Source organism: Lithobates pipiens, unplaced genomic scaffold (assembly GCF_037356315.1).
Source record: "Lithobates pipiens isolate NorthernLeopardFrog02 unplaced genomic scaffold, aLitPip1_a1.2 Scaffold_16, whole genome shotgun sequence".
Taxonomy (NCBI): Eukaryota; Metazoa; Chordata; class Amphibia; order Anura; family Ranidae; genus Lithobates; species Lithobates pipiens.
This window is the reverse complement of record NW_027507748.1, coordinates 641,696,749-641,718,301: the sequence shown is the minus strand read 5'-3', so window position 1 is coordinate 641,718,301 and position 21,553 is coordinate 641,696,749. Positions and strand designations below refer to the sequence as shown.

Genomic DNA, 21,553 nt, shown 5'->3' with positions numbered 1-21,553 from the left:
GGAAAACCAGCAGCCGACCGACTCCCAATAAACGCTCTCAGCCAATGGCAGAGAGCATTGATCGTAGTGTTCTGGCGGGGGGGGGGGGGGGGGGGGACTGGATAATGGAAGTCAGCAGAGCTGCACCTGATACACTAAGCTCTGGGGGAAATTCCCTTGTCAAGTACAAATTCTTTTGCATAGTGAACAGTCTATTTGCCTTAAGACCCCTTTCACACTGGGGCGCTTTGGAGGTGCTACAGTGCTAAAAAGAATGCCTGCAGAGCCCCCTGAAAGAGCCGCTGCTGTGTCTCCAATGTGAAAGCCCTGAGGGCTTTCACACTGGAGCGATGCACTGGCAGGATGCTAAAAAAAAGTCCTACTAGCAGCATCTTTGCAGCGGTGTATACACCGCTCCTTCACCGCTCCTGCCTATTGAAATCAGTGGGGCAGCGCGGCTATACCACTGGCATAGCACTGCCGTGGTTTTAACCCTTTCTTGGGTGCTAGAGGGTGGGGTAAAAGCACCTTGCTAGTGGCTGAATAGTGCCGCAAAATTGACGGTAAAGCGCCGCTAAAAATATCTGTGTTTTACTGCCGATGCACCCACCGCCCCAGTGTGAAAGGGGCCTTAGTAAATAATCTCCAATAACATCAGTGCTTTGTGAATTTACTTTCTTTTATCAAGTATAGGGAGCCGGAGATTCGGTTACACCTTGACTTTTCTGATCTGCATGCTTTTTCCAGTTCAGTGTTTCAAAAACACTGAAGCCAGAGACTGCCAGGAAATTAGCATTTTCCAAAAGGAAGTCAACGTTCACAGTACCTTCACTGGTATGCCTATTCTATAGCATCACATTTACAACAGTATAAATGAATGCGGCCAGTGAATGCACAATTAATGTCAACCTATCAATCACATTGGATGTGCAGGGTCATTAGAGATTTATAAATACGCCCTTCTGACTTATTGCAGGATTTCATCATCAATCCCTAAGACGTGGAAACCTATATCACAAAGTCTGTTTTCCATTTAATTTGTTTAATGGTTCACACGCACTGAAGTAACCATTGTGCATTTAATATGGCTATTGATGATAAAGGAAAGGATAGGAACTAGTGACACATATGTTGGGCGCATTCTGATTTAATGAAGAAAACATTAGCTTAGTGTGACACTTGCCGGGAGCAGCTTGGTTTCTGTTGTGTACTGTGAGTGGCCTGGCTCCTATGTAGTTATAGGTCATCATTATGGGCTCATTTGTAGACAGTTACAGAGGCTGGCGTCTGTGTATTAAGTCACAGCTGTGGTTGCTGTTACTAATATGCTAAGCTCTATTTTCCCATCATCCCCATTAACCTTCACAGCTAAAGGTAATTAACCATATCTGACGGAGAATATGTCACCAACCTGAAATGTGAATGGTTTGCTAGCATACAAGTAATGTCGCCAGGGCCTTTTTCGTATTGTAAGTAGACGCTTCACTTTCGACATGAGATTAGCATGAAAAACACAAAAAATCTGATGTTCGGTCCTCTGAAAATCTGATCGTGTGTACGAGGCTTTAGAGTTGACGGGGGACAGATGCAGCACCGGACCAATGCTGCATCCACCTAGGTAAGTATGATTTCCATACTTCTCTTTTAACCAAAAGTGTATTACTTCATTAAACCTTTCAGAAAACCTCCATAATATAAAATGTACCTTTTAAAAAACTAGTAAAAGGGAAAAAATAATGGGAAAAAAGTATTATTTGGTTAAACTGATCCCTTTTGTTCCTTCGATTTTATGCCCTGCATAACTGGAGAAGTGGAAGGATCAGTCCTTTTCCTGCATACATTGTACAGGAACATGTCCTTTCTTCTAATCTCAGAAAGTTTAGAGGTACAGGCATACCCCACTTTTAAGTACACAATGAGGTATATTTACTAAAGCTGGAAAGTGCAAAATCAGGCTCACTTCTGCATAGAAACCAATGAGCTTCCAGGTTTTAATACCAAAGCTTAATTGAACAAGCTGGGGTTTAGAAGCTCATTGGGTTCTATGTAGACGTGAGCCTGATTTTGCACTTTCCAGCTTTAGTAAATAAACCCCATTGTGTACTTAAAAGTGGGGTATGCCTGTATATAGGCATTTTTCATGAATAACAGTATTCCTGGTTAGTAAGCATTGGGCAGTAACCACTAATGCTTGGTGGTTTCTCCAATTCCCTCTTAACACTGTCTGGGCAGCAAATGTCTGGGTGTTTGCAGAAATGTAATGGGGGGCCCAAAAATTGTTCTTGCTTGGGGGCCTTTTGAGGATTTTGTCCACCACTAGGCTTTTCTTCATTACTATGACATCCCGCAGTCTAAGCTAGGAGTCTCCTGCCTTGATTTCACTGTACTTTGACATTCCATTTAATTGGCATGTTCACCAGGGATCATCGTACATCAGATGACCTGAGACAAGTGCAGGATTCAGTTTACTTCTCAGATTGTGCCTCGCTGTTGTGGGGCGGGTTTTCCGTGTGCTGAAGTGTGGGTTTTGTCTGTGTTGCAGGACGGGTTTGGTGTGATGAAGGGTGTGTGTGTAAGGGCAAGTGGCAACACACACAAAACCCACCCTTCAACACACAACAACGAGGCACAATCTGACAAGTATGTTTCCCCCTCTGCTTGCATAGTGTCGTATAATGCCTCAGACGATCTGCGCATGTGCTGTTTACATCATGCCAGCTGACCAACATATCAGCTGGAGTGACGTTTGGTACTGCACATGGGAAGACCCATTTTTCGTCAGGAGGCATTTCTCGATAGAACACCGGTTCATTTTGTTGACCTACATTTTACCCTTGAAGTCAACTGAATGAAATTAAATACAATTCAACACACATTAATGCATGATTTAAATATGAATGAGTGAATGAGGTTCATAGATACAATGCAGTGAGTGACCTGAGGACAAGTAATGTCTTACTGGCAGATCACAGGAATAGAAAACTGCAATATATTCCATTTTTATTTCTTGGGTTTGGATATGCTTGAAGTCTTGTTCACATGGGGCGTAGAAATGCATGCTCTGCATTCAGGTGTTCCATGCATCCCCATGCAGGCAGTCCAGTTGATGTCAACACCTGCATGCAGAGCATGCGTTTCTACATTGCTCCCAATCTGACAACCATTTGGGTGTGGCCCTGTACACAACCAGTATGTGGTCAGGGTCATGCACCCACACGGATGTCAGATCGGGAGTAGCAGTTGACATTAATGGAACTGCCTGCATGGGGATGCATGGAACATCTGGCATCCCTGTGTCGGCAAACGTGGCAATATTGTAATAAAATCCCTTTGGCAAGTCTTAGTAAATGTGACTTATTCTAGTCATTGTGCCCATGACCACGCACTGTCTTAGTGCCTTTCCTTTCTCTCTAATAGGGACAATATTCTGGTCCTGGATATTTTCTTTGAAGCTCTAAACTATGAAACTATTGAACAGAAGGCAGCATACGAGGTGGCGGGACTTCTTGGTGAGATATGTGCTCAACTGAAATATAACTCTTTTATATATGTATGTATATATACTGTACTTTTGGTTTTTTTTATCAATGGAAAAAATTATTTGTGTGGGTGGAAGAAGTCTATATTTTACCTAACCTAGTTTTGAATATTGTGACAATGTTTAAAAGTACATTAGTACATTAAGAAAACATTGAGCACCTGAGAAAGCATTTATTTTTTTATTTTTATACGGATAATGTGTGTGCATCCAATAACATGTTTAAGGCCTGGTTCACACCTATGTGTTTTTAGTGCATTTTGCAGAAATGGGGGGTGGGGCTTATCAGAATCCGAGAGCCCCCTTTAATAAGGTGGCCCCTAGATCCCGGCCCCCCACCCTATGTGAATGAGTATGGGGTATCATCGTACCCCTACCCATTCACCGAGGGAAAAGGTGTCAATAAAAAAACACACTACACAGGTTTTTAAAGTAGTTTATTAGACAGCTCCGGGGGTTTTCTTCTGACTTCGGGGGGTCTTCTTGCCGTGCTCCTCCGCTATCTTCTGCTCTTTTACCGCTCTTTTACTAGCAAAGGAGCCCAGCTTTCTTCTTCCCATCCAGGGGGGTCTTCTTCCGAGCTCCTCCGCTATCTTCTTTTACTGGCATTGGCCCGGTCTTCTCATTCATCGCTGTTGCTGTAGCCACCGCCTTCTTCTTCTTCCTTCTTCTTCTGATGTTGACATAACGCTCTCTCTCACTGTAATGCCAGGGACGCATTGCGCAGCAACTTATATAGGCATAAGGGGCGGGGTCACAGGTGATGTCACATGTGAGCTTGACCCTTCTGGTGTCACAGTCCCAGGGGATGCTGGGACTGTGACATCATAAGGGGTGGGGTCACCATGTGACATCTCCCGGTGATCCCGCCCCTAATGCCTATATAAGTCGCCGTGCAACGCTTCCCTGGCATTGCAGCGAGAGAGAACGTCGTGTTAACATCGGAAGAAGAGAAGAAGGAAGAAGAAGGCAGCGACAGCGATGAACGAGAAGACCGGGCCAACACAAACACACAGTAAAAGAGCTGGAAGAAGATAGCAGAGGAGCCCGGCAGAAGAACCAAAGAGCGGGGGAAGTTGGAAGAAGACCCTCAGATGGCGATGACAAAGGAGAAAGCCGGGCTTCTCCGCTAGTAAAAGAGCGGTAAAAGAGCAGAAGATAGCGGAGGAGCCCAGCGAGAAGACCCCCGAAGTCGGAAGAAGACCCCTGGAGCTGTCTAATAAACTACTTTAAAAACCTGTGTAGTGTGTTTTTTTATTGACACTTTTTCCCTCAGGTGAATGGGTAGGGGTACGATGTACCCCATACTCATTCACATAGGGTGGGGGGCCAGGATCTGGGTGCCCCCGTCCACAGACCCCGACAACCAACGGCCAGAGTTGTCGGGAAGAGGCCCTTGTCCTCATCAACATGGGAACTAGGTACTTTGGGTTGGGGGACCACAGGGACCCCCTTCCCCAAAGCACCCCCCCATGTTGAGGGCACGCGGCCTGGTACGGTTCGGGGGGGGGGGGGGGCGCTCGCTCGTCCCCACCCCCTTTCCTGACCGGCCGGGCTGCATGCACAGATAAGGGTCTGGTATGGGCTTTGGGGGGACCCCCACGCCGTTTTTTCGGCGTAGGGGTTACCCTTGAACCCATACCAGGCAACGTGGCTCGCGAAGTGTCAATCTCGCCAATGGAGGCGGCGACATTAACTTCCTTCGCTAGTCCCGTCATACCTGAAGTCACATTCAAAATGAACGGACTTTACTCCGTGTGTGGGCAAGTCCGTTCATTTGGACTAGCACACAGACGGGTGGATTGTCCGCCGGACTGCCGAGTCCGGTGGACAATTTTGAGTCAAGACTTCTTTCAAAGTCCGCCAGACTTTTGGGAAGAAAAAGTCTGCCAGAGCCCACACACGGACTAAGTCCGCCGGATAGTCCGATCGTGTATACGCAGCATAATCCTCTTGTGGAGGCTTCCATTTGTGGATGGGCATTTTATGGTTAAAAAACAAAATCACATTGCTGTAATCTTTTTATATGGACTATTAACTGAATGACTTACTAATAAACGGTTGTGGAACGAATCATCTGAGTTTCCATTTTTTCTTATGGGGAAATTCGCTTTGATATACGAGTGCTTTGGATTACAAGCATGTTTCCGGAATGAATTATGCCCGCAATCCAAGGTTATACTGTCATTTTTAAACTGCTACTGAATAAAAAGCATTCTGGGAGTTGGTAATACTTGTGCAGCTTCAGACTGGTTTCATTAGTCCTGTAATGTTTCATTGAAAATATATTGTACCTACACGCTGTGCTGGCTCCTGTCTACTGTACTCACTATTCCGCATCCCCTGGGGATCCTTACTGAAATGTTAATTGCTCTCGCCCCAGCACTGGACACTCATTTCAATTTCTGACAGTTTGATTTTTTTTTTCCTTTGTGTTCCCAGTCTCATGCTTTAATATTCTCCTCACCCCTATAGCCGCAGATTTCTTTTTTTTTTCTTTTTTTTCTTTTTGTTTGGTGATGTTTGTGACAGGATTGCAGCATTATCTCCCTGAAGCAGCCATCCTGCTCTCCCGTCTTAACAGTGCTTTGATTTCTTCCTATAGGGGACATCGGGGGACAGATGGGCCTGTTTATTGGAGCGAGCATCCTAACAGTTCTCGAGCTCTTTGACTATGCCTATGAGGTAAGACGGCCGGGCTCTCTGAACCTCTCACTCACAGTCCTTCAGATTCAGCCTTGCGCATTGTTCCTATGGCAATAAAAGTATTTACGCTGATGTTTTTTCTCTAGGTGTTAAGATACAAACTGTGCGGGGGTGCGAAATGTGGCAAAGACTCAAAACGCAACAACAGCGACAAAGGAGTAGCGTTAAGTATGGATGACGTAAAACGTCACGTAAGTAGTTATTCATGAGTTGATAAAATGGGAAAAGGCAAAATAAAATAAGTCGTATATGAGGATCAGGATATCAAAACTGAGACGAAAATGTAACAAAAAGCTTAAGGGCTCATGATAATTTTTATTATTCACGATTTATATAGCGCCAACAGTTTATGCAGAGCTTTGCAATGTAGAGGGGGGTGGGACAGCACAATTACAGCTCAATACAGAAGGGCCCTGCTCGTAGAGCTTATATTCTAAAGGGAGGGGGTGGTGGTACAAAAGGTAATAGATGCAGGAATGATTTGTTGGAGGGTGGCTCGGGGACAGTTGTTAGGTGGGTGTGGGATAGGCTTCCCTGAATAAGTGAGTTTTCTGGGATCACATAAAGGTGGAGAAGGTAGGGGCTGATCGGATATACTGGGGCAGGGAGTTCCAGAGGATGGAAGCGGTTCTGGAGAAGTCCTGAAGGCGGGCATGGGAGGAGGTAAAAATGGAGCTGGGGAGCAGGAGGTCCTGGGTGGAGTGGAGAGAGTTATTTGGTGATATCTGCAGATAAGGTTGATGATGTAGCTGGGGGGTGATGTTGTGGATGGCATTGAATGTTGTGGTTAGCATTTTGAATTTTACACGGTGGGGTAGGGGAAGCCAGTGAAGGGATTGGCAGAGAGGGGCAGCAGTCACGGATCGATTAGTGAGGTGTATTAGTCTAGCAGCAGCATTCATAATAAACTGAAGGGGGGATAGCCTGCATAAGGGTAGGCCATTAAGGAGAGAGTTGCAGTAGTCAAGGCGGTAAATAATCAAGGAGTGAATAAGTTACTTTGTGGTGTCATTAGTCAAGAAAGGTTGAATTCTGGAGATGTTGCGGAGATGAAGGCGGCAGGATTTAGCCAGTGATTGGGTGTGGGGGCTGAAGGAGAGGTCAGAGTCAAGGATTACACCAAGGACCCTGGCATGTGTGGAGGGACCAATGGTTGTGCTGTTGATCTTAATGGTGAAGTCATGAGGGGGGCGGGATCGGGAAGGAGGAAATATAACAAGCTCAGTTTTAGAAAGATTGAATTTTAGAAAGTGATGTGACATCCATATCGATATGTCCTTCAGTAAGTTTGAGATCCGTGAGGCGATCGAGGGGGTGAGTTGAGGAGTGGAGAGATAGATCTGAGTGTCATCAGCGTAGAGGTGGTATTGGAAGCCATGGGAGGTTATCAACTGGCCCAGGGAAGAGGTATAGAGCGAGAATAGGAGGGGACCAAGGACAGAGCCTTGGGGTACCCCAACAGAGAGAGGAAGGGGAGCAGAGGAGATGGAGTTCTAAGTGACACTGAAAGTGCGCTGAAATAGGTAGGAGGAGAACCAGGATAAAGCAGAATCACAGAGGCCAAGGGAGTGTAGTTTGCTGAGGAGGAGCAGGTGGTCAACTGTGTCAAAGGCAGCAGATAGGTCTAAGCCCTTGTACACACGGTCAGACATTCCGACAACCAAATCCGTCGGATTTTGTCCGAAACTGTTGCATACACACAGTCAGACAAAGTTGTCAGAAAATACGATCGTACTTAACGTGATGACGTTATTTCGTTAGGACGGGACTACGTTCAGGGTAGTAGCCAATAGCTTTGGTCTAGAAATTTGATCTGAGCATGTGTGACACTTTGTCCGATCGGAATTCTCTACACATAATCGGACAAAGTCCGATCAGATCATGTTGTCTGAAAATTTTATAGCCCAGCTGGAAAACTTGGTCCATCGGATACTCAAACGGAAACAGTCCGATGAAGCCCACACACTGTCGGATTATCCGACAACACGGTCCGATCGGACATTGTCCATCGGAATGTCCGACCGTGTGTACAAGGGCTAAGAATATGAATATGGAGTAATGGCCATTGGTTTTAGCAGTTAGTAGGTCATTGTTTTAGTAGGACAGTTTCAGTGGAATGTTGTGGACGGAAGCCAGACTGTAGGGGGTCGAGAAGGTTGTTGTCTGTGAGGTAGTGACTCATTCGGTCATGGACATGGCTCATGTTCCGCAAGCCATTTCTTATGCTAAGGCTGCTCAGCCTGTACAAATGAATGACAGGCTGATAGCAGTCACAGCTGTCTAAATGTAATCACGCATTAAGCGATTATATTCTGTTAGAGACAGGTGAGCAGCCATGAATGCAGTTTGCGTTTGGAACCGATCGCCTGTCATTATCCGCATGTAATCCCACTGTATGCAATTACATGGAAATAGCTGCAACCCTAACAATTTTTTGTACAGGCTGAGTGGCTGCAGCTAAACATCTATTTTCACCTATCACAGAAATGCTATTGTCTTGGTGGTTCACAGGCCTGTATGCCCATGTGAATGAGCTTTGTCATACAGCACAGTACTGCCTGGCAGCTTATGGAGACCTGATCTTTCTCTGCTGTAGTTTCACTTTCACTTACAGGTCACCCCATCCTATGACTGGGCAGTGCAAGGAGAAGCAGCACTTTGATGAACTCATCTCGCTGCTCTCTCCACTTTTTAGTATGTATATTGCACTGCAACACACCTTATTGGCTCCTTTTGCTGCTTTTCTGCCTGTCTGAGCTGTGCTGTACAGGGAAAGCAAGACATTGATAGCAAGTCAGAGCCAGGCACTTACACTCAGTGTCAGCCCATCCATAAGGGGCGCAGGGGCACCACCCTCCCTATCAATGCATCCGGCCCCCTAATCTACATGCAGGGCGCCAGATGCATTGATTTCAATGGGTGTTTTTTCTTTGAAGCACATGATTAGAGCCAGAGCCTCTAAAAGGCTTCAAAAAAGGGGGGCTCTGGGCCCAGAGCACTGCGACCCGAACACACCCACTTTTGTGACAATAGCGAATAAATATTTGCTATTGTCTTCCTTATTCTCCTCCCGGCCGATTGGGAAGTGGGTCCTGAGACCCGTCACCTGATTGGCCAAAAGAAGAGGGTGATTCAATTGGCCGCCTAGGAGGAGGAGGGACAAGGCACTTGGCGCATGGAGGACAGGAGGGAGGAGACGCACAATGTGATGCAGGGGAGGAGAAGAATCAGGGGAAGCTGTCGGTGCATTGGTTTGCGCCCCCCAAAAAAATATACTACCACCCGCCACTGCTTACACTGTCTGCATTAATAAATACACTTGAAACCGAGCTAAACTTATTTTTCCTTCAATGGTTCGTGTCCCTTACCAGCTCTGGCATCTTTTCCTGGGTGTCATTCTTTGGACATTTTCATTGGCTGGCACAGGATGACGTCACTCCTGCTTATGCGCCGGAGTGCAAGCATTCCAACACACAATATTGTGATTTAGTGTGAATTTACTTATTCAGTGTGGCACTTTGCACTTTATGATTTGATTTGATTTGATTTTCAGCAAGCAGTCTCCAGCATTTATCTGTTTATGGCACATATGCACTTTATTCATATTGCAAATATTTTTTTTGATTGTAGTATTTTATACACATCTGTGTGGACATATAGTACTTAGTATTGTGGAGCGCAACACCATATATTGATTTCCATTTCAGGATTTTAGTTTTACTCTAAGTCCTTGTTCACACCGTGTGACTTTCATTTGACAGATCAACTCGCATGACAAGTCGCACCCTGTTGTGAACAATGAAATCACTGCAGCGCTTTGAAAAAGTAGTTCCTGCACTACTTTTGGCGATTTCAGGTGCGACTTGCATAGACATTTGTGCATGAAGTCGCACAGATGTCAACCATGTAGCACCTGAAGTCACACTGACATGCTGCTTTGAAATAATGCGATTTCAAGTGAAGCTGCACGGTTTCAAAGCCACATTCAGTGTGAACCAGGGCTAAGGATATATTCATGATTACAAAGCTGCATTAACTTTTTTATTTTATATCTGCCTGGAGTCCAGCTATAATATATAAGGAGCGCTTGCCAATCCAGGGATTATTATATATTGGCACTGAAGTGTAGCACCAGGATGGGGTCATCCAGCGCCCTGGGTGAGGATGTAGAATTGTGCCCCACCTCCACAGTTAGATTGGTATGGAGTATGCACTGCGCATGCATAGCCAAATGCTTGCTTTTTAACATAGAGTTGCAAATGCATGGTGTGTTTTTTTCTGCCGGTGCAGAGAGAATTATGCAGTAGCCATGATTCCACGTGATTGCTAGCAACTGATCCAGGGGCAACTATGTGTGTGCATTTAGGGGAGCGCAGGTTAAAGTATGGCCTCCCCATCCCCGGATGATAGTGCTTCACCAGGGGCAGCTGTCCCTCCTGGCCCACCCCTTGTCCTGGCCCTGTTGGGGTGCAGTTGACAGTAGAGGACCAGTTTTATTTAAGTACAAGAACTTACAGTTAGATAACAGGTAATCATCAGCAACAAATCAGCAATGAAATGGTGCTAATGCATTTTCCTGCTGATAGGTGAACGTCACCGGGGCCTTGGAGGTTTATTTTCCTTAAGGTTGCGTTCATATGATGAGGCTTTCTTTTTGTTGTTTTTCTTTTTTTGGGGGGGGGGGAGTTCCATTGAAAAGGGACAGTTATGTTAACTATGTCAGGGATAAACATTTGACCAAGTGTATGATTGACACCAAGATAGGCATATCTCTCACCATCCATTGTTCTTGGTAAGAAATCCACCCATGTATAGCCTTAGAATTCTTTGAAGCAATTCTCAGAAGGTAAGTATTATTTTAAATAAAGGTGACCTAGTCAACTACAACCCAAACTAATTTATTGCCTTTCTGATGGAATGTTTGTATAAAGGCAAGGTTATTGTGTGAGAAGTACTTTCCATATAATGTTATTATTTAGCCTTGATGGTAGAATCTTGCACCCTAAGGAACAAACAGGCCTGAAGGAGCTGTGTTCAGAATAGATTAATGACTGTATATTTTAGGCAGTATACATATAATAAATCAGCAGTCCTGGATGTACGGTGGGCCATGTGCCATGTAAAGGAATAATTGCCCTTTTTCTGCCTTTACCGGAAGGTTTGCCCCCTTAATGTCCAGGCCATTTTTTGCAATATGGTACTGCACTGTACCCGAACAAAATGTATGTCCTTTTCTGCCCATAAATAGAGATTTCTTTTGGTGGTACTTGATTGCCTCTGCAGTTTTTATTCTTTGCACTATAAACAAAAAAAAAGGACCATTTTGAAAAAAAACAATATTCTTTATTTTTTGCTATAATAAATATCCCCAAAAAAAGAAATAAAATGTCTTCATCAGTTTAGGCAATAAGCGTATATTGATTGGTTTGCACAAATGTTATAGCCTCTACAATATAAGGGATAGATGTATGGCATTTTTATTATTTTTTTTTTTTTTTTTACTAGTAATGGTGGCGATCTGCGATTTTTAGCGGGACTGCGACATTATGGCAGACAGAACGGACACTTTTTTTGGGACCAGTGGCATTGATACAGCGATCAGAGCTTAAAATAGCCACTGATTACTGAATAAATGTCACTGGCAGGGAAGGGGTTAACACTTGGGGGCAATCAAAGGGTTAAATTTGTTCTAGGGAGCTGTTTCTAACTGTGGGGGCAGTGTACTGACAGGGAGTAGAGAGAGATCGCTGTTCATGATCACTCTCTACTCCCCTGTCAGAACGGGGATCTGTTTGTTTACATACACAGATCCCCGTTCTGACTCTCTGTGGAGTGATTGCGCGTGGCCGGCGGACATCGCGACCGCCAACCACACGCGTCAGCTCTGGAATCATGTCCCTATCGCCTGTGGCTGATGTACACCTATGGCAATTTGTGTAGCCGTGTCAACCTGCTGCAGTATAATGATGGCGGCTGGTCGACAAGCTGTTAAACTGACAGGAAGGGAACCTTTACTGCTCTGGCTTCAATATTTTCTGAGATCTGGACTTGGAACAAGCATGCAGACCAGGAAGGTCAGTGATGTTTATACTCCCAAAGCTGACCATACACTAGTGGGAATTTGTTCAAAAACTTTCATCTAAGAACATTTGTTTGATGTTCTAACCCAGTAGTCTCCGAACTGCGGCCCTGGGGTCCTACCTGTGTGTGGCCCTTTGCTTGCCTTTATCTGGCCCTTGAGGCATTATTCTTGCCCCTGACACCAACAATGGGTCATAATTCCTGCCCCTCACACCAACAATGGGTTACTATTCCTTCCACGGACACCAACGATGGTACATCATTCCTGCCCCTGACACCAACAATGGGTTACTATTCCTTCCACGGACACCAACAATGGGGCATAATTTCTTCCACTCACAACAAAAATGGGGAATTATTCCTAAACTGAAACCAACTATTCCCCCCCCCCCCCCCCCAATACCAAAGATCAGGCATTGTTTACTCCCGCTGGGTACAGTCCGGCCTCCCTAAAGTCTGAAACTGGCCCTTTCTGTCAGTAAAGGTTCCCTTTAGAAATACAAAAATGTAATTCAAAGAAAGTTATTATGGAATATATATTAAGTTATTTTGGCTTGCATGTGATACTGATTTTCCAATTTATCTAGAAGTGTTGTACATGCTTCCTCAGCTGTTGCCACTTATAATGAATACGCTGTTCTCATTACAGGCTCCGTGTGAGGGCGTGAGAGGGCACCCAGCAGGCATGAGTTACACAGCGAACATTCTCCCCCACCACGCAGTACGTGGTGCATTTGAAGACTTCACATGCTGAGACCACATACTGAAACAGCCGAGAGAGCAAAATCATCTTCGGGAGGAAACAAGACTGAATGAGAAGCGGAGATGAGAGCACAAGAGCCTGGGTGAAAATCTACATAACCAAAAACTGGCATCATCCCAATTTAAAGACAAAAATACTGTAAAGAGAACCTAAATCTGCCCCGAGAGTATGAAGGGAAGATTGTAGCTTGACACACAGCGGTCCACCTTACTCCTTATTGGCCTGAAGGACAGAAATCACTTTCATGATTCGAATGGACACACTAAGTTTATTCATGACTCGAAGAAGGGACACACTAAGTATCTTTATGACTCGAAGAATGGAAACATTAAGTAGTACTCAAGCCTCGTGAAGGTTGAAATAACAGGATACTGTAGTCCAAGAACAATGATTTAAAGTTACCCAAAAGAGTCATAATTCTTCTTCTATATTAAATAGAAGAAAATGGAGATTAACAAAAACAGATGTATTCACTCAAAGATCAAATACTGTTATAATAAGAACCTTGTAAGCAGAGTTTTAACTCAACATGAAGAAGCATTTCAAAGTGCCGGGCAAAACTATAACTACAAACCTTGAGCTGATGCACCGGGTGGGGGCAAGGAGAACATTTCTACTCCAGGGTCAACTAAAACAAAGTTAAACTATATCAGTCTACAGTTTTTATTCTTCCTCAATAAGGTTCTCAAAGCTGTTAAATGAGTTTTTGAAAATGAAGTAAGGAAAACATTCCCTTTTTTAATCTCACCCAACTATATTACCATGATTACAATGTTTTGAGACAAGTGACATCCCTACTTAATCTAAAAAGCGGAAGAAAGAAATCAAAACACATAGTTACAAGTTTCTTTCATTATCTGATAATTGCAGTGAAATATAAATAGCCCCAAGGTGACGATTTTAGACAAGTGCAGTAATAACATGTAAGTTCATAACAGAAAAAGTATCAAAAGTAAGAAAATAAATCCCTTAGTGCCGCTAATGCAATACAAATATATATATATATATATATATATATATATATATATATATATATATATATATATATATATATATACACACTATATTCTCAAAAGTATTGGGACACCAGCCTTTACACATACGTGAACTTTATTGGCATCCCAGTCTTAGTCCATAGGGTTCAATATTAAGTTGGCCCACCCTTTGCAGCTATAACAGCTTCAATTTCTCTGTGAAGGCTGTCCACAAGATTTAGGAGTGTGTCGATGGGAATGTTTGATCATTCTTCCAGAAGCGCATTTGTGAGGTCGGGCACTGATGTGGACAAGAAGGCCTGGCTCGCAGTCTCCGCTGTAATTTACCTAGTTAATTAATTCTAATACGGAACTCTGTGCAGGCCAGTCAAGTTCCTCCACCCCCAAACTCGCTCATTTATGTTTTTATGGATTTTGCTTTGTGCATTGGTACACAGTCATGTTGGAACAGGAAAAAAGTTGGAAGCATGAAATTGTCTAAAATGTTTTGGCATGCTGACGCTTTAAAAGTTCCCTTCTACTGGAACTAAGGGGCCAAGCCCAACCCCTGAAAAACAACCGCACACCATACTCCGCCCTTAACCAAATGATTTGGACCACTGCACAAAGCAAGGTCCATAAAGACATGGATGATCGAGTTTGGGTGGAGGAACTTGACAGGCCTGACCTCAACCCGATTGAACACCTTTGGGGTGAATTAGATTGGAGACTGCGAGTCAGGCCTTCTCATTCATCATCAGTGCCTGTCCTCACAAATGCACTTCTGGAAGAATGGTCAAACATTCCCATGGACACACCTAAATCTTGTGGACGGCCTTCCCAGAAGAGTTGAAGTTGTTATAGCTGCAAAGGGTGGGCCAACTCTATATTGAATCCTAGAGGTTAAGACTGGGATGCCATCAAAGTTCATGTTGAGGCAGGTGTCCCAATACATTTGGCAATATAGTGTATAAATGAAAGGGAAGAAATGCATATATATATATATATATATATATATATATATATATATATATAATATACACACACACACAGGAAAGAGAGGAAATGTAGCTCTATTGATGTAAGAAATCAGAATTTGATGAGCTCTGGGTTATTTTATGATAAAAGTAATCCTTCATCCCCCTGATGGTGCACTTGCATTAATGAAATGTATATATAACCCAGCACCTCTCTTCCGCTTATTGATATTAATGTATTGTTCCTGTCAGTGCATTTGATATGTATATGACCTCTGTCATCTTCTGTTGATGCTAAGTGAAGATGTCTACAGTTTGACCTCTTTAATTCCATCAGCCAATTCCTATTAAAGAAGAAGGGAAATACTTATACATTTCGGGAATATTATCCCGTTACTCCCTTTGTGGCATACAATTTTCTACTATTATCAGTTCACAAGGTTTGCTTGCCAAGCATAAAGCGTGGGAATGTATTGCTTTCTGATATAAAGAGATAACAGAGATAAGTTATCTTTTTAGTTCTTATTATTTGCTCTTTGTATGATGAGCAAATGCCTATGCCTTTGTTGTATGTGGCTGCACTATATGTGGAGGATATGTTCTATCCAACATTAGGTTTATGTTCCCTGGGTAATGTAAGAACAATGTGATTTTTGGAATTTAATATCACTATTATGCTAGCCTATTGGCTCATGTCAATGCCTCTTACACTAGAAATTTCAATTCTTTGTGATTGTTCAGGCTGTATGGGATTTTCACGCACTCTTGTCTTGCTCTCGATTTCCTAAAGTTGTAAAATATATATTTTTCTATAAGGCCCCTGATCTGAGACGCTCACCCTCCACAGAACTTGGCCATGGGAGTCAGTTCTCTGTAGGTGTGAGCTGTCAGTACAGGGAGTTCTAGGTTATACCACATCACAGGTTGAATGACTGGAGTTAAGGAGTGTTGTTAAGTTCCTGAGAAATCATTCCAGTTCTACGTTGAAGGACTGCTGTGCATGGTGGCATTTGAGCCTGACCTCGGGGTGCTACAAAGAAGTATTACTTCAGTTCTTAAAAAGACTCTTAAAGATGGGAGCCTACATAACCTTCTATATGTTTACTATCCATGGTCACATTGATTGTACTATGAGAAGTCAGTGTGTATCCATGTGGGAGTCCAGACATTATGGAACCCAGAAAGATGAACTATGACCTTTGAAGGACTGATCACTGTGACCATAATGTGAAGAGGCACTGACCACGCTAGAGATATGAAAAGCGGGGCCAGCTGCTAAAATCTTTGACTGCTGGAGTTCAGTGGACTCAGAAATGATTATCCGGAACCCTGGGACTTCTCTTGTGACCAGGAACCTTCAGTTTGCCTTTCTTTCTACCATTGTCATCATTGGTACCTCCTCACCCCATAGAAAATAAGAAACCAAACAATCCTCATAGATACACATATGTGCATATTGTTCATATATCCAATTAATGAGTATTCCCATAATCAAATGTCTGTGGGTGGGAATAACACCACTCTAACATCAAAGAAATGTGTGGCTTGTTGTGGAATCGTCTTGTCAAGGATCAACGGCTAGGGAGCCACAGATTACTTCTGTTGGTATGGTGCAATGTCTGCAATGACTATTATCTAGTTTAAACTATGTCATGCCTTTCAGTGTCATATCCTGAAGATAAATGCCACATAATGGTTTTACAATATCTCAGACTGGGTGAGATGGGTTAACTAAGGGGGCTCCAGGCATGATAGGTTAACATGTAGTAGATGTTCAGTGCATTTTTGGTATCCACATACAGCTACGGTATACCACACAACATTAGCAAAATTACATCCTAATATTACTTATTCTCAAGTGTATTTGTTAATTATATAGGGGTAGATTTACTAAAACCAGTGCACATGGAATCTGGTGCAGCTGTACATAGTAACCAATCGGCTTCTAATTTCAGCTTGTTCAGTTAAGCTTTGACAATAAAATCTAAAAGCTGATTGGTTACTATGCACAGCTGCACCAGATTCTGTGTGCACCGGTTTTAGTAAATCTCCTCCATAGACAGTAATAATGGGGATTAGAATTTTCTATTCCATAGGCTCCATTAACATTTGTATGACTCCAAAATTGCACAACTTTGATGCAACTTTGACGCAACATTGATGAGAGAAACTTTGGCTTTAATCAATGAAAATGGCCAACTGTTTCACAACTGTTGCACTCTATAACATTCAGGTACAACTTTCATGTAACTTTTGAGGGCTACATTGAAGTCTATGGCCTTCAAGTTGCATGAAAGTCGGACCAAAGTAGTGCATGAGCTACTTTGAAGTTGCTGCGACTTTAGGTCATACATATATGAATGGTTATCATTGTAAAATAGTTACAAGTTGCACAAGTGTCAATGGAGCCTTAAAGCAACTTTGAGATTTGAACCATCAACTTGGGTACAACCAGCCTGCCAGATTTTACATACGATTACCGCTAGTGGCTGCTATAGCTGCTAGCAATAAAAATGTGTTCTCCCAGCGGGGGGACAGCCATGGCTGCAAGAAAGTAATTTGCTCTGTTTATGGCCGGCCTTACACAGTAAACGGGACATCACTAACCCCCAGAAAAGCAATCTATATACAGCATGTTCTTTTAAAATATAGTTTGTTAAAGGCAAGAGCCACCCTGTGGGATTGCTTTTTTTTTTATGTCTGTATTCACAGACCCCTCTCCCATGTTATGGTGCATTCTACATTTGTTACACAGTGAAAGACTAAAATGAGAAGAGTGATAGCATACCTCCCAACTTTTTGAGATGGGAATGAGGGACACATATCAGTAAAAGTATGCAGGCATAGGACACACCCCTTGCCACACCCCCTTAAAGGAAAATTGTGAGAGAAAAAACATTGGTCAAACGCACAAGTGCTTTTTTTACCACTATTATTTGTTTATATTGACTTTTGGAATTTACAAATGCAGCAATTTAGAAATCAGATGAAAGGTTTAGCACTGGGAAACAATTTTTGATGATAAAAAGTGCATTTTATATACAACTATGTAGATCAGACGAAAATGAGGGACACATTAGGAGGAATGGGACAGAGAGACATTGCTCTAAATCAGGGACAGTCCCTCGAAATCAGGGACAGTTGGGAGCCACGGAGTGACAGAGCATGATATCTGGATCACCTATTTAAATTTGTGTCATCTGTGGCCTTTTCTTGAACTCACCCAGTGTATATTTTCTGGCCTACCACTACAATGGGACTCTGTGATATTACTATGGTGTAGCACACTTGTGTGCTACACGGACTTGGCCACACACAAGCACACCAAAGTCCAATGGATTTGAACGTGATGATGTACGACCAGACTAGAATATGGGCATTTATAGTCAGTAGCCAATAGCTGCCCTAGCGTCGGTTTTTGTCCGTTGGACTAACATACAGACGAACGGATTTTTCGACCGGACTCAAGTGCGTCGGAAAGATTTGAAACGTGTTTTAAAACGAAAGTCCGTCTGATTTTTAGACAGCAAAGGTTCGATGAAGCCCACACACGATCGAATTGTCCAGTGGATTAGTTCCGTCGGACCTAGTCCGTTGAAAATTCCGGTCGTGTTTACACGGCATTAGAGGCTTATTCAGTGTGGTAGTGCAAAAGCAGTTCAGTCCAGTATGTAATATCAACCAATGGCATTTTATTCCATAACTAATAGACAGTAATTACAATTAACTCAAGAATGATTTCAATGCATCCTCCCTCTCTAGTGCTAGGCCTAGCTACCTCCTTTGCAAAATCTAGTGGTAGTTTAGGGCCTACACTGCTTTCTCTGTATCTACAAGAAGGTGTTTTTAGTTGTGGACCATAAGGTGACAACACAGCAGAAGAGATGAGACTTTGGGACGTGTTTCACACTACAAATTGCTAAAGAATAAGTTGCTAGTCTCATCTCTCTTGCCATGCTGTACGCTTCTTTCTTCTATGAACGTATGGCAAAATAGGAGTATTTTTTTGGAGTTCATCCATACACCTATGTTCTTTTGACGCCTCAGTGACAAGCTGGACCAGTACCCATTCTATAGACAGAGTATGTGGACTGACCGGGAACAGTATAGATTTTGGGGTAAGATTCTCACAAACAATATATTGTCAAAAATATTGTGACATCTGCCTTTCTACACACACAAGGACTTTAATGGCATCCCAGTCTTAGTCCGTAGGGTTCAATATTGAGTGATCCCTTTATAGGCTGGTTTGAATAGGTGCAGTGACCCATATCAAACCCATTGACGTCAGATCACTGAAGATACATTTTCATTGGCTGTTAGTGATCAATGTCCACTTAAGGACAGAAAATTGTTAAAGGTAAGCTTGTTTTCTCTACCTCTCCCTATGCTGGTACAAAAAGGAGGATAGTAATATCTGGACACTGAACTCAAAGATCACATTATACAGTAGAACAACACTACCCAGACAATAGGCAGTGAATCACCTACAAATGGACACCTCAGATATATACATGTGTATCATCCAATGTAATCACACAGAAATACGACATTTTTCATGTGGCCTATCAAAAACATTTTCTGGAAATACTGTGTAAATGTGAATACGTATGTGTATATGCATGTGAGAGTGTGCTATTTGGGGTAATTTAAAGAGGAGTCTGTTTTTAGTTTATTATTTTATAATTCTTTTTTTATATTTTTCCATCACCTATAAATATATGAATAGATAAAATCAGTGTATATGTATATATATGTATAAAATTCAGTGTATATAATCTTGGGATGGGTTTAAGGGCGCTGTTCCGTGTTTTCCTGTGAAGAATATTATAACTACACAGGTATATGTACATTACATACAGAGCACAAAATGGCGAAGTAATGTATACTCCTCAGAAATGATATAAAGAGCAATATTAATATTGAAAAAGTGTTGGAGTTTTGTTTGTGTTTCTTAAAAAGAAAAAAAAAAGGTGAAACCGCAACTACTTGTGCGTCTGCTGGGCATCATTCAATTTGGAAATGTGGTAGCAGCTCTTTAACCTTTTGCAATGGGTAGCACTGGGGAGAAGATGAGTATTGCAGTGAAATCTCTTTTTTTTTTGGTGTTAAGGAATAAAAACATTTTTTTTAGAAGCGGCAGTTGGACTCAGGGGCGGACTGACAACTCATGGGGCCCCTGGGCAATAGGAGATTATGGGCCCCCAGGCAATAGAAGATCATGGGGCCCCCAGGCAATAGATTATGGGGCCACACAGTATACACGCAATATACACCCACGGTATACACACACAGAATACACACAATATACACACACAGTATACACACACAGAATACACATTACACACACTGAAAAGTTACTGGAGAGGCGGGGCAGCTATAATCTTGGGATTTTTTTAAAAAACACAGATTTTTACATACTGTCCCTGGTTTTATTGAGGCCTTACAACCCTGATGGGGCCCCTGAGTGTCATGGGGCCCTCGGGCAGTGCCCGAGTGCCCGAATGGTCAGTCTGCCCCTGGTTGGACTTTAATCCACTGAAAATACCTATTAATTGCGCTTTTAATAATCAGAAATCATTATTTATTTTTTTATAATCACTTTTTCATTATTAAGACAAATTACACCATACAACATAAAAATACACATTGCACAATATATTTATATAAATCTTTTCATTAACATACACCACACTAACCCCCCTGCCCCAAGAAAACACCCCGGGTCCTTGATCATGTCCTCTTCAAAAGAGAGAAAGAAAGAGAGAGAAAAAAAAAACACTTCTACCTACCCATAACCTAAACTCAATTTGTGCAAAACATTATTCAAAGTATAATTAAGAAGGGGGCTTTACAGCACCCTATTACGTGTGTCAAACAATAGAATAAAAATAAAAAAGTGTATAATTTTGAATTACTATTTTCGTGTCCTATTCAGGGGCGTTGCTAGGTCTGCAAAAGATCTGGGGTTAGAGCCCATAGCAGTGGTCACCAACCTTTTTGCATGCCCGTGGGGGGGGGGGGGGGTGGTAAGAAATTTTTCACGGCGATGGCTGGTGTTGGCGCTTCAATCACCATGGTTGATATGGTGTCAGGGTGACTGAAGTGCATTATTTCTATTGTTACATTCTAATATATAATGAAGTAGTTCAACTCACCATACTGCAGAATCAGTAGGAGCCCTGGGCATGTCACTTGCCACATCTCCTGCCACCAGATGCAACGTGTCACTTGCTACCTTTGCCTGTCACCAGATGCAGCATGTTACTTGCCGCCATCACCTGCCACTAGATGTGGATTGTCACTTGCCATGTCGCCTGCCACCAGATGCGGATTGTCACTTGCCACTTTCACCTGGCAGCAGATGTGGATTGTCACTTGCCACTTCACCTGACACCATTTGCAGATTGGCAGTTGCCACGTCACTTGCCACCATTTGCAGATTGCCACCTCTCCTGCCACCATTTGCAAATTGTCATTTGCCACATCTCCTACCACCATGCATTGATGACAGGTCCATTTAGTGAGAGCAGGA

General features: G+C 42.9%; 1 protein-coding gene across 2 annotated transcripts in view; it reads left to right on the top strand.

The window, feature by feature from the left end:
- Positions 1-19,948, top strand: part of ASIC1 (acid sensing ion channel subunit 1) — a 381,935-nt gene extending 361,987 nt beyond the window's left edge. For both annotated transcript variants that reach the window (XM_077484304.1, XM_077484305.1), the window contains 4 exons: positions 3,397-3,488; positions 6,123-6,202; positions 6,310-6,414; positions 12,954-19,948. In XM_077484304.1, coding sequence (XP_077340430.1) covers positions 3,397-3,488; positions 6,123-6,202; positions 6,310-6,414; positions 12,954-13,058 — 382 coding nt within the window. In that variant the 3' untranslated portion in view covers positions 13,059-19,948. The remainder of the gene's footprint in view (positions 1-3,396; positions 3,489-6,122; positions 6,203-6,309; positions 6,415-12,953) is intronic.
- Positions 19,949-21,553: the final 1,605 nt, after the last annotated feature.